General features: G+C 40.6%; 1 protein-coding gene across 2 annotated transcripts in view; it reads left to right on the top strand.

Annotated features, from left to right (window-relative positions):
• Positions 1 to 13,543, top strand: part of PMS1 (PMS1 homolog 1, mismatch repair system component) — an 80,415-nt gene extending 66,872 nt beyond the window's left edge. For both annotated transcript variants that reach the window (XM_019523095.1, XM_019523096.1), the window contains 4 exons: positions 806 to 1,264; positions 2,162 to 2,292; positions 9,428 to 9,588; positions 13,063 to 13,543. In XM_019523095.1, coding sequence (XP_019378640.1) covers positions 806 to 1,264; positions 2,162 to 2,292; positions 9,428 to 9,588; positions 13,063 to 13,227 — 916 coding nt within the window. In that variant the 3' untranslated portion in view covers positions 13,228 to 13,543. The remainder of the gene's footprint in view (positions 1 to 805; positions 1,265 to 2,161; positions 2,293 to 9,427; positions 9,589 to 13,062) is intronic.
• Positions 13,544 to 14,034: the final 491 nt, after the last annotated feature.

The following is a 14,034-nucleotide window of genomic DNA, read 5'->3' on the forward strand; positions in this document are numbered from 1 at the left end:
TGAGATATTTATGTTTTCTTTCCCAGAATTATTAATTATTTTAAACATCTCTTACCATGTTTTTGAAGCTAAACAGTCTCAATGTTTTCCATTCCTTTTCATACTGAAGTCTTTACAAAGCGCAGATAAATTCAGATAACTTGGAAAGACCTAACTCGGTACTACAGATAAGAGTCTGATGATATTATTATTATAACTGTATAATTTAAACATGTTTAAGGAGCATCTGTGACAGTTTAAGCCAGTGTCATTACTGTTCTTTATGGCATCAGTCCTAATCTTTATAGGCATTTACTGAAATTTTACTTGGAAAAAGGTGTTTCTCTTGCTCTCACAACCTGGTACTGGGGAGCAATTTGCTGTCAAATGGCTGCTTTTATCTAATAACCAGATACAATATACCATAGGCGCCAACTTTATTTTTGTCAGAGGGGGCCTAAGATGATGGACATGTGGAAAGTTTCATGCATTTCAGGTGCCTATAAGGTATGGTATTTCTGATTACACACCTGTAGTCAGATGGACCCTGTAGGAGGAGTACCGGTGCCTTACTCTGCAGCCTTTTGCAGAATATAGCTTGCTTTGCTTGTTGGCTGCCAGGTTGCAGGAAGAGCAAAGGCTCCATCCATTCTCCAGGCATTCCCACCTACATGTTTCTGGGGTGCGATTTCTGCCCTTGCAGCGGAGACCATGATGGCTACAGTAGTATTCTCTCTACTTAAAGGAGTCAGAGTGCTGGGTTGTATTAAAATGGTGCTGCGATCAGGGCTTTATGTCATTACATTTCTGAATCTTTTCCTTTTAGGTATGAAGAGAAAGCTGCTAAGGATCTGGAGCGATATGACAGACAGACAAAGAAAGCTGTGGAACAGAAAATGCCAAGATCAACGAAGGATACAGATAAAAGGCAACAGCTCAGACTGAAGGCTTCTCTCTCCAACCAGCAAAATCTTGATAAAATGTTTCTTTCTCAAATTGAAAAGAAACAGAAATCCAACAAGCCTGTGAAAATTGTTCAAGTGCCCTTCTCAATGAATTCTTTGAAGCATAAATTTCAGAGGCATGAGGAGAACAATTTTGATAAACATGAGCTTTACCTAATCCATCGTCTGAGTTTTCCTGATGTTTGGATAATGGCTTCTGAAAAAAAGATAATGTTACTGAACCCGTATAGAATGGAAGAAGTCCTTCTGTATAAAAAATTACTTATGAATCATAAACTTCCTGTAGAGACCCTGGACAAACCAATTGTATTAACAGACAGGTACTGTAGAGTGGTGCAAGGTTTTTAGTTTTGTTTTGTTTTGTTTTTTAAAGTGTCACTTAATTAACTGCAGTAAATGCTGAGGAGACCTTAGCCATAGAGTCAGTGACTCTCTAGATTTACGTATTATTTTTACATTTTAAATCATGCATTGAAATTATTCAGCAGATCTGCTCCTTCCCCTGCTCCTGCTCCTGCTCCTGCTCCTCTTAAAATCATGGTCTTAAAGGAATTTTGTCACTGATTTTATTGTTAGCAGGAAAAAAATCCAGTACCCAGAGGTTTTTAAAACACTTCCTAATTCCACAACTTTCCACCAACTTATACTGTCCTGTGTCTAGTTTTGCAGCTTTTCTTTTTACAGCGAATATATAAAATGTAAGAGAATTGTCCTTATCCATATATCGTTAAAGTTTCCAGAATTTATCATAAAGTTTAAACTGGTTCATGTTTTATATTTGCTTTATTTACCTAGTAGCTTTAATTTTGAACAAAAATGTCCCCTAGGAATCGTATAATAAGAGTATGCTTTTGCTTTAATTTATTTTATCTTTAGAATATAAATTACAATTCTTTAAGATACATAAATAAAATGGGCACAGTTGTTTCTTTTTTCAAATATATTTGACCTAGAGTTTTTATAATACTTATGACTTCCAAAAGTTTATTTTCACTGTTTGTAAATACAAATGTATCCTTGGGGTTTGCATAAGTAGATGTAATTTTTACAAGAGTATGATTAATAAATTAAAATAATGGAACTCTCTTTTTAAGTAAATATATTATTTTTCAGTCTATATCTCTACTTACTAGGCCGTGCTTTTGTTTCTGTGTGGGGTTGGTTTGGCTTGGATCATTTTAAACTTTATCACATTTGGTTTTTTGTTTGTTTTACAGTCTTTTTAGTGGAGTTCATTATATGAACACACTCAAGAGTTTATCAAAGGATTGTCAAAGATTCGGTGAATCAATTTACTTAACGGATCCAAGGCTTGTAGCAAATGGATTTAGGATAAAAGTAATACCAGGTATGATTTTACCTTTTTTCTTTTTTTTGTTGTGGTCTTTTCAAACTTTTCCAGTTTAGATGATAGAATGGGTGGAATCCTGTCAAACAAACTGTTAACTAACCAGTCAACTAACCAGTCACACCTTTAGTACCTTAGGTTAATTCAGAGTTTTATCTGACCAAGAGCATAATCTTTTCTTTCTCACTTGGGAAATGAAAACTAATGACAAAAGCATGCTTTGTTCAAACACAGCATAAAATTTCCTTTCAAGAGGAATACTTAACTAAAACATTTCAAATAATGATGTTTTTAGCCTTTGGTGATTTCCAGGAATCAGGGTTTTCTGTTTCTCACAGAACAACAAAACCCCCCCCACAAATTTTCCCTTTTAAACAAAACATGGATTTTTCACTTTAACAGAGGAACATGTGGATTTTCCACTTTTGCAAAGAGCTCTTTGCAGGATGGCAGAGCTGGGTGGAGAGGGAGGAGGATGGTCAGGCAGTGGGCACAATGTGCATGTGCGTGCTCACACATGCACATAGCCGCCAGGCAGCCTAGGGCTGGGGCTGCTGCCCAACCCAGACAGTGGATGGGGCCTGAAACCAGCCTGGGCAGGGAGTGGGATGGGGCTGCAGGCAGCTTGTCCGGGGTGGGTGGGGGCTTGCTCCCCACTGCTACGTGCAGTCCCAGGGGGATGGGGGGGCAGGGCAGGGCATGTGCCCCCAGATCTGTACATGGGGTAGGTGCAGGCTGCCCACAGGCTTAGGCTCACCGACCTGCTGCCCTCCCCCCAGGGCCTCTGTGGCACAGCAGGGAAGTGCAGGGCTGGGCAGCCACTGCTGCAAGCCCTGCACCACCCTGGCGAGGTGTCCCCTGCCTGCCCGGCAGCATCGAGGGACACAACTCTACCCCACTGTCCCTGCTGCTGCCAGGCGGGCAGGGGGCACCTTGCCAGGGCAGTACGGGGCTTGCAACAGCAAAGAGCTTCCCTGCCTAGCCCCGCTCTACCATGCCACGCTGGGTCCTGCCGACTGGGCTGTGGAGGCCTGGGTGTGGGGTGGGGACACCAAGCTCACAATGGGCAGCCTGCACCTGTCCCCCTACAGGCTCCACTCTGGCTGTACCACCTAAGTGGGAGGGGGAGCCAAGCTCCATGCTCCCCTCTGCTGCAGGAGCTGTTGCCTCTCGTAGGCGGCAGCCAGGGCTTGGGTGCTGCTGCAGGGGGCAGAGGCTGTGGACCTGAGGACCTGGATCCCTCGCTCCATAGCCCTGGCAACTGGGAGCTCCCTCTAGCAGGGGTGGGGGTATAGGGGGCTGTGGCTTGCCAATGAGGGGCCTGGCCCTGTGTCCTGGTGAGCGAAGGGGGCAGGGGAGCTCTGATTTTCCATGATAAACCCAAAATCAAATACCAACATTTATAGGTACTTAGAATTTATTTTATTATAGTGACTGAAACACTGATAGGCTTCCAAATTGCTTTAAAATTGTAAATATATCAATAAAACATTGTGTTCAATTGATAACTATATATATAATGGCATTTCATTTTAATAGCAGATTTGGGAGGGGGTTAATCGGAGAATTTGCATGTTTTTATCAGAGAATGTTTGATTTTTTTCAACAGAGAAAACCAGGATCCTTGGTGATTACTAAAGTTATATTAACTAATTCAGGAAATAAAAATGTGTATAAGAAATCTCTGTTTAATCAGTTTAATCAGTTTAATTCTTAGAGTATTTCATATGCTTAGTAGTAGTTTTCCATTCTGACTAGTCAAAGCATATGTATTTCATGAAATGTAATCTTGACTATGCATATGGCACTAATTTGCTGCCTATCTTATTACATATAGAAGTAGTCCATTAACATTTCAGCTTCAAAGTCTGGCATTCAGAGACTTAGAAATGCTAGGAATTTGATTGTCCAAGCAACTCAAATTTTCTCCCTTTATGTGTATAATTAATATACAGTCTTTATGTAAATAATTGCATGGTTGTTAGAAAGCTTCTAAACTTAATAGTTGTTCCAGATTTTTTTCTATATTAGGTGCCAGTGCTTGGTATGAATGAAAATGAATATAATGTTTGCTTTCACTAAATCATTCAATAATTAAATAACTTGCCCAAAGTAGTATCGACAGTCAGGAGAATAAAACCAAGGTCTTTTGATTTCTAGTCTCGTGCTCTCGTCTACTGCACCAAACTACAACTGGATATGGATGACTACTATTTTTGAGGTAAAGGTCAGGTAGAAGGCAAGGCAGAAGTGCATTTTATAGACTAACTGAATTTAAGAAACATAGGTGTTCATGAACCACAGCTCACTTAATCAGATGCTACAAAGATGAGCTTATTAAAGGCTTTGGAAAGGACTGTATTATATCTGAGCTAGTGCAGGTATGCTAAATACATGGTTCTTTGTTCTGGTTACATCTACCTAACATTCCAGACTTTTTTTTTTTTTTAATCCCTGTTTTGGAACCTCTGTCTTGCTTACTGTCATGAGCATGTGTGTTCAATACAGCTGAATAAAATGTGAGTTCCCCCTTTTATTCTAAAACAAAAGGCTGACACTTGGTCAGGCTTCTATTGGTACACTTGTAAAACTACCCAGTACTTTCTCTTTGTAGACAGCAGGTCATTTTCTTCTGGTTATTGTGGGCCCAGTCCATATACCATTAGCATCAGTAAATGAGTCCTGTCAGCCGCAGGGTGAGTGGGATGGGATTTTGTGAAGCTTTTTGCAAGGTTTTTCTTTTTCCATTGGGGAATATTTGGGAAACTTGCAACTTTCCCTATAAGTAAAAAAGGAAGAACATTTCTGTGGTGGGGGGCTTCATATCCTCAACGTTTCATTATCTTTATGGACAGTTCCCACGTCCAGGTCTCTTTGCCTCAGTCTTACTCTGACTTTTTCAGATTTCTGGATACAAAAGGAATATCACAAATTGGAAAATAATTTAGTGTTTTGGTAGCATTTCCTTAGTCCCACCGGCCTTCCCTATCAGTTAAAACCAAAGTTCTCCACCCAAGCTCCCCAAAGAGGCTTAAAAGACAGTTCTGTGCTACTTTTTGCTTTGCTCTGCACTTGACTGGAGCCATTAGTGGAGGTCTGGACATGCTGTTTTAGGATCTGAACATTCGTTTATTTTCATTTCAAGATCATTATCATACATTTTACATTTGGCTAGAGCAGATTTTTGGAGTCTGTATCAGAGTTGTTTTAAAACTAGTTCTGTCAGTCTACTCTCCAGTGAAATCCCATCATGCTGCCAAGCTGTCTTAGTATAAGATCATAATATCCCAAGAATAGGGAGTGAATGTCCCAACATTTCTATACTGAATAACTTGCATCACTTTCCTCCATCAGTGAAAATCTGGAGACAGCCTTCTCGGAAGCAAATCTCAGCAAACTTTTCTTCTGTCAGAGTTCCAAGAGAAACTAGCTTCTTGGGTGTGGTGCCTAGAGGGCAGTTCACTTCGTCCAAGGCAGATTCACTATAGAGCTGTTGGAAATGCTATAGCTTCTTGTGTTATTGCACCCTGCATATGTAGAGTGATGACAGATCTACTGTAACATATGGGAACCTTCAAGGATAGGTTCAAAAAAAGCATCTACATCAAGCCTCTCAGTAAGAGGCTATGTAGGTTCTTTTTCTTCAAAAGAATACTGTTTTATTTTCTGTATCTTATATAGAGGGTGCTTTTTGCTGACAAATTGGCTAATTCAATACTGTCTAACAGAAATTAAATGAGATTTCATGTAGGATATTTTCTAACAGACAATAACCAATGGTTTCTTCCTGAGAAGATGATCATTTCTACTTTGATTCATTATCAGATTTTGTTTTGGTCGTATTCACCTTCCAGAGCCACAGTGCTTCCTAGGGTCTCTTTTAAAGTTGCCATTGCTGTCTTCTAATGCCAACCCTTCATTATGCTTGTTTTCCAAACATGAATGCAAACTTACTGTTATCTCATTTAGTGATGTTCTCTACATCTTCTTCTTTCTTGTGACTTTTAATTTGACTGGAAGGCAGTGAATAATAATTATTTTATTTCACATACGGCATGTCTGCACATTGCCCTATGGTGACATGCTACATCCCCATACAGTGCGCTACGACAACATAGGGATCATGTAGGTGTACACGCAATCAGCAGCTACATTGCCATAGCAGTGCACTCCCCTGTTGTAGCACACAGCTACAGCGACGTAGTGGCAAAATCTAGACGTGCTGTGCACATTGCACAGTACAGGCAGTTACTGTGCTGTGCTTTAGTACTTCCAGAAGGAACTGGACTGGGCCCTAGCAGTAGAGAGAGAGAGACTGTAGAGGAAGGCTTGGGACTGAGACCTAAGGGAGCAACAGCTGGTTGAACACAGCAAGGAGATGATGACTAGAAGAGAAAAATGAGGTGGGGAACTGGGAGCTAGCTGGCTGAAGCCGGGGGAAAATGGAAATTGGATAAAGGAGTGAGAGGACTGAAGAAGCAATGAGGAAAGAGGTGGGAGGGGAAACTAAGGCTAGGTTGAGCAATTTGGAGAGGGAAACGGGGACTGAAAGACAAGAACTGAGGAGACAGAAAGGTTGGACAAAGCGTTGAAAGGGGATTTGAGACTAGGTGAGCAAGGGGACTATGGTGTGGGGAGGGAAGACTGCCATTATGATAGCAAGTCCAGATGGGGAAATTAAACACTCGGGCAAAAATGCATAGGTTGGAGTGATAAGTTTCAAGGAACCAGGAATAGGGAAGAGAAAGGACAGCTAGGAAACAAATAACAAGAGTCAAACTTGCTAGGAAGGGCAAGGGAAGGTCTCTTGGTCCTTTCAAGGGCCGAAACACCTCCAAAATGAAACGACTGTTGAAATTTCACACAGCCTTAATATATAGATATAGATATTTTTATCTAGAAATAGATACCTAGATATAGATATATAGGAAAGGAAAAGAAAAGAACAACAGAAAAATAGCTTCTGTTGTTAACGTTGATTCTCATTTGTAACATTAGTAATGGAGAAGCACAATTTCTGAGACCTTGTGAACTGTCTCTGATTATGGCCACCTAGCAGCATTGCAAAGATGTAGCTGTCTTGGTGGGCTAAACTAGATTCTTCAGACAGCAGATAAAAGACAAGAGAACTTGATTCTTACATTCAAAGTGGTGGTTATGTTTAGCTGAAGCTGACAGAGGTAGAAATACCATGTTTCCTCTCATTCTGAACTGGTCTGGTCAAGATCTCTTCTCTGGAGGCACAGGAGTCTCTTGGATTGCAAAGTGCCAAGGGACTCTGAAGGTAGCAGCTGTCATTCTAAAGTTTACCCTTCCAACCCATCCAGTTTTGCCTACCAACATTCCCATTTAATAAATACTAGATAAATATTGTCCAGGAAGGAGTGGTAATCTCATTTAGTTAACACTAACTAATTAGATACATTTGAGCAATTTCAACTGTAAACATGTCTTTCCTTTTCTAGAAATCTTACTTTGTAACAAAGCCAAGAACCTTCAAAGATTCCTTCTCATAGTTCTTTTAACCTATTCCAGTTCATACTAGACAATTTATCTCAAGCTTCTGCCATTTACATAAAATTGTTTATGAAATAAGATGAGTTGGACTTTTCTTGACTTGGACAACAAACATCACAGGCCTTGGCACAGAAATTGCCAGTTTTTTGTAATGAATATTACAAAATTGCCAGTTTTTTAAAATGAATATTCTCCCTGTCTCCCAACTCAGTTTCCTATTTCTCAGGCTTGGTGTCAGGCAGGATCATGTGGGGTTGAATTGAGTTTGTCATGATCCATTCTTATATGACTGAGAGACAAACTATCATGAGGAAGATTTTTACTGCTCTATGGGATTTGTTGTAGCATGCAAATGAGACCAATAGTGGCTGACCTGCAAAGGAGAGAGAGGTTTATGACTGGAGTGGAAGGAATATGGAAGGTCAGTGTATGGATTCAAGATGCGTGTCAAAGTCATTTAGCCCTGCAGACTGGATGAAGGTTGCCAGGCCAGTCTGCAGGCCCAATCAGGCCCACAGACCATCCCCACATGCAGGACCCAGCACACACGCCCTGCCGCTGTGTGCACTCTTGGAAGTTTGCATACCAGCTCCAGCCCCACATGCATGGCCAGGGCTAGCATTTGGGGCCAGTTTGGGGTACATACTGGCTTCACCAAGCCAGACCAGTCTGTGGGTTTGGATAAGGATGATCCTCAGGCAGGGGGTTGGACTAGAGGACCTCTAAAGGTCCCTTCCAGCACTATTCAGTGATTCTATGGGTCCAGTCCAGACCAAACTCTGATTTAGCATGCAGGGCTGGTTTGGCATGGACACGGCATGCAGCATATGTCCCAGACTAGTCACGTGCAGCGTGCACCAGACGGGCTTTGTGCCCTACATGCAGTGCTGTGGGCCAGATGATGCAACTCTGCGGGCTGTATCTGGTATTCAGAATATGTGGGGAGTTGTCTTTTTTTTCTAGGCATTATTAGGGTGGTCTCTTCAGCTTGTCATGGATGTCCCCATTCAGTTGTTCAGTTGCAACAGGGACAACTTCTTGATGGATATGGAGCTCTCTGGAAAGGTTGGGAGAGTCTGAACGTTTTGGCCCTGTGGTACTAAAATCAGTGGAAAAGTTGCTTTTGATTTCAATGGGAGTTGGATCTGTCCTGAAGACATTTGACTTCGGTTGATGTTTTAACTGAGTGCATTGCACCACTAGTATATGGTGCAAAAATCAAGCTATATTACATGCAGCTGTTTCAGCTTCAACTTTAATTTCACGTACGTTTTAATACAAGCCCTGGGATTAAAACTCCTGTCCAGCGGTGGAAATATTGTAAAGTGATATAAACCTTTAAACAGTGCTAACTGGAATTTGAACTAAAGTAAACTGTGTTGCTTGAAAAGGTCTTGTGATTTAATAGGAAACCCTGTGGGAAGTCAGGCTGTTCACTCCAGGAAGGAAAAATTAATTTTCTTAGCTCTCTTGAATGCTATTGGCCAATTTACTAAGCATTTTTACATCAGTTTTATTTTCACTGGGCATATTCTGAGATATAAATCAAAACAGTATGCAAAATACACTTTATTTATTGATGTCAGAGAATATTAATATTTTCTTCTTTTATTGCCAGGAGTTGGAGCTACAGAAAACCAGATGGAAATAGAAGGAATGGCTAATTGTATGCCATACTACGGTGTATCTGATTTAAAAGAAATTCTGAATGCTATGATAAATAAAAATGCTAAAGAAGTATTTGAGTGTAGACCTCTTAAAGTGATAAATTATTTGGAGGTAAGAAACGGCCAATGTTTGAAAGCAAATCAGCTATCTTACATTTCAATAAATTGCTGAAATGGTCTGAAAGTCTCTAGTTTTTTGTCTTGAGTGTAGCTCTGTTCTGAAAGACTCGTGTTAAACAAGGGGGTATAGATTCAATATACTGTTTCTGCTATTACGGCTCTGCATTGGTAAGAACAGAAGCTTTGCTACTAGTCATGAGATGCATCTTTGAAATCACATAGGAAATAGATCTGTATGAGGAGGTGCTGTATTTTTACATAGGCAACAACATATTTAGCATATGAAGAAGTGGTTTGTTCTCTACTCTCGAACAGTTAGTCTCTAAGGGAGTTTTTACATGTGCTCTCGGGCGAAGGGGGGCACTTTAATTAGAGTGGCTCTGAGAGCTGCTCTAATTAAAATGCCCACAGTGGCATGTATTCAGCATCCTGCACTTCAAAATGGCAGTGGGAGCACTTTAACTAGAGCTTGTTCAACGAGATTTAGTTAAAGCGACCCCACCGCCATTTTGAAGTGTGTGAATGCTGAATACAGGTCACGCGGAGGCTGCTGGAGTGTGTTAGTACACTTCAACAGACTCGATTAATTCTACTTAGCACGTGTCAGAGCAGACATCTGGCATGTGTATAGGTGTCCTAAGGTGTCACCCTGCCCTGCCTTCTACCTGACTTCAGACTTATACAGCTAACTACCTCTGGTGCAACAAAAAGAAATTTATGCAAAGAGGAAAGAGTACAAATGTGAATCAAGGTCTATTTTTGTACCAAAATGGTTTTTTTAATTTAGGCTCTGCTTTAAAACCCTAAAATGGCTGAAATCATATCAAAGTACAAAAGCACCACCTGCCAACACTTGTCACTGAAATAAAAATAATCTTTTAACTTTAACCATTGCATTGGCCTCTCTCTCCACCATTTCCCTTAATTAATACTCTTGTCAGTGTTTAATACACAAATAGGTGTATTGTCCATTGTCTTTACTTGGACAATTTTCATTATGAACAGTTTTGTACACAAATTACATAATAAATACTAGAGAAGCTGAACAATTGGGAGTATGTTGTTTCCCAGTGAGCACTTCTACATGAGATGCTAAATGTGCAGTAAATTATTTCTACTGTGCATTAGCGCTCATGGCAAAAATAGTGCTAATGCATAGTAGACTGAGTCTGGTGTGTGTTAGCATCACTAAAAAGACGTGCACCCACACTATTGTGCAGTAGCAGTGGTTACTGTGCATTGAGTTAGTAATTGTAATAACAGTGCGTTACTACTACAGTGCATTAATGCACATGTAGGTGTGCCCAGTATGGCTTGTATCAGCATTATGCCACTTTCCTTGCCTCTTCTCAATGCGTTGATTCAAGATTAAATATCTTGGGTTCTCCAAACAGAAAAATACTAAAGTGTTTTCTTAAGTCTGTCCTTTATCAAACATAGGCAAAATCCTTTCTTGCATTAAGATCCTATTTTCAAATTGGGCTTAAGAGTGTACATATGTTTTATGTACAGCTACTTTTTAAATACTTTAGGAAAATCCTGTCCCATATTTCTGGGGGAGAAAGACGGGTATTGGCTGTGGAGCCAAAATAGTTCTGCTGTCCAAAGGAGAGCATGCTGATACACCATAGAAAAGTATGCCCAGGAAAGATTGGTCAACAAGAAGTGATTTGAGTGATAGTTAACCAAAAGAGAAAGAAACTTTCTTTCCTTTGCCCACCAAGTTCCCACCCAGGTTCTCAGGTAGGGCAGGAGAATTGGACTTGGATATGTACGACTAGTGTTGAGAGATGATGAAGGGGCTGTAAACTAAGGCAGTTGGGCATACGAACCACTTTTATGTGTGGAGTTACACAGTAATAATAGCAGCTGGAAGGTAAACATTAAATAGGAAGGCATAAAGCCTTCAATCACAATGAAAAAATAATAATTTAAAAATATAGGGCTGAGCACCCAGTCGGACTTGACATAGAGAGGATAAAAATTCAGAGTTAAGGATTATAACATAGAACCAGGCATCTCCTAAATATCAGATTTGATAGCATTAACTTGATATCAAGTGTGTCTACATGTGCATTAGATCCGGGAGCAGTTTACTCACGAGTAAACTACTCATGAATAAATGCTCCTGGGCAGACATCTGCATGTGCAGGGAACCAATGCTGCTAATGGCAGCAAACTGCTCCTGCTTCCTGGGGCCCTGCAATAGGCCCCTGCCACTACTAGAGGGAGCTCTAAGCTCCCTCTGGGTGCTAGCCCAAGGGCTGACAGGGAGTATCGGGTCAGGAGATAGCTGCTTCCTGGCTAGGGCTGGGACATTGCAATCTGCCGCCAGGGAGGCTGCCTGCTGCTGGGATGGGGACAAAGTTCTCCTGCCCCAGCAGCAGGAAGCTTCTGGCCCTGGCTCCCCAAATGGGGCCAAGGGACTTGGAAAGAGGTGCAGGGGAGGGGCAGGTCCCAGGCCCCTGCTCCAATCTGCCAGTGGGGCAGCTAGCAGCAGATTGGGGCAGGAGATTGGGAGATAAGGGATCTCCTAGTGCCGGCCTCACAACCGTGGAGATGGCACTGGGAGATAAGGATGTCCCAGCCCCCACTCCTGATTGCAGTCTCGCAGCAGGGAGCTTGGAGTTCCTTGCTGCAGGGGGACATAGTACTTGCCTGGGCTCCTATGGCAGAGACCACCCTGGCAGCAGGCAGCTCCCAGGGGCAAGGAGCAATCTCCTGCCCCCTGGTGGCCAGCTGACTGGGAGCAGATTTGCTCCTGGTTAGTCATCTACACAAGTATTATTGCAGAGTTAGTAATCTCAAGTAAATTTGCTACTTGCATTTTCAGGTAGCAAATTTACTCATGATTAGCAAGGTTTACTGCGCAGTAACCATGTGCACAGTAAAGCATCTCATATAGACACATTCATATAGTCAATTAGTATATAAGACTTTCTACTACTATATGTACACACTTGTGGTGACTGAATAGACTAGATACAGAGATGTAATTATTTAATGCTATAAATTGGTCAAAATATCTGTAGGAAAGTGTCATTTTAATTTTGAATCATGATTTTGCCACAGACAAAATATGTTTTGTGAGCTGGTAAATATTTCAGCTCCCATTGATATCACTATAACTTAGAGGTTTTCATGTTTGTTGAATATTGTCAACAAGATTGGATCCCCTCCATGTGCTAAAAAGAAGACAAGCATAACCAATAGATTGGCAACACAAATTGATTCAATGCTGTAATTTCTTTTTCTGTTTTTATATCTCAGATGGTGCCTTGATAGACTTGTGAGACTTTTGCCAGAGAGTTGTAGTTTGGATGTTTGGGGTGGAATTTATCACTAGAAAAATGAAAAACCCCAGGGAATGCCTACTGAGTCTACTGAAGCCACAAGTTAATTTGTTACAAGGTAACACTATTTGTTTTTTTTTTTCTCCCCCACACCTCAACCCATGTCTCCATAGGGAGAAGCAGTGCGTCTGGTTCGGCAGCTACCTTTACATTTGTCAAAAGAGGATGTAGAGAGCACGATTCACAGGATGAAGCAAGAGCTTGGAAATGAAAATAAAGGCTGCGTTCATGGTCGTTCACTATTTCATCATTTAACAGATATTCCAGAAGTTAAGTAACAAGCACAAATCCAAGGAAAGTTACTCAGTAAAGTGGAAAGTTTTGTTTGACTTCATATTTCTGCTCCTTAATTTTCATCAGTACTCTGTATTGTACAAAGCTTTTGTATTCTGATTTTTTTTCCCGTCATCTTGACTGTTTACTTTTTGCTTGGTTTGGTTGGGGGGTTTTATATTTTTGTTGTTTTATTTTTATGTTCAACTACTATTTGAAAACTAAAAATGGATTATAAATATTGTATAGAAACTGTCATTTGGAGCAACGTATAATTATTTTTTCCACTAACAGTTTAATAAAAAAGTGTTTGCAACTGGCTTTGTACTTTTTTCATTGTTTGTCGATTGAAAAAACAGCATTTGAGGATGGTTTAGGTTCAGAATGGTTGCAGGCTACTCCCAAAAGTCCCTGACCAGTTTATTACAATAATGACATTAAAGATCTTTATATTTGAAGAAATGCCTGAGGTCTCTGTATATATTTGCATATTCAATTACTGCAATTATATCTGAAAACTTAAACCATTTCCATTTACAAATGAGTAGACGTTAAAGTACAAATGTTCAGTGTCCATAATTTTGGTACTTGACCACAAAAGAATTCATGACATTCATTCTCTTTGGACCAGAATGTGTAGAAATATCCTACTTCTGTAACTACAAAAATACAAACATATTAGATTGTCATTCTTTCTAAGATAAGCCCAAAGCAGTGTCTCCTGGAGGGAAAAGTTTTCCACAAAGATCTCTTCCTGGAAATTCCTTTCCATCCCCATGTTGTCCAGAACTGCTAAAATGAGACTGACCTGT

This window comes from Gavialis gangeticus, unplaced genomic scaffold (genome assembly GCF_001723915.1).
Source record: "Gavialis gangeticus isolate Ggan-Ray unplaced genomic scaffold, GavGan_comp1, whole genome shotgun sequence".
In the NCBI taxonomy this organism is placed as follows: domain Eukaryota; kingdom Metazoa; phylum Chordata; order Crocodylia; family Gavialidae; genus Gavialis; species Gavialis gangeticus.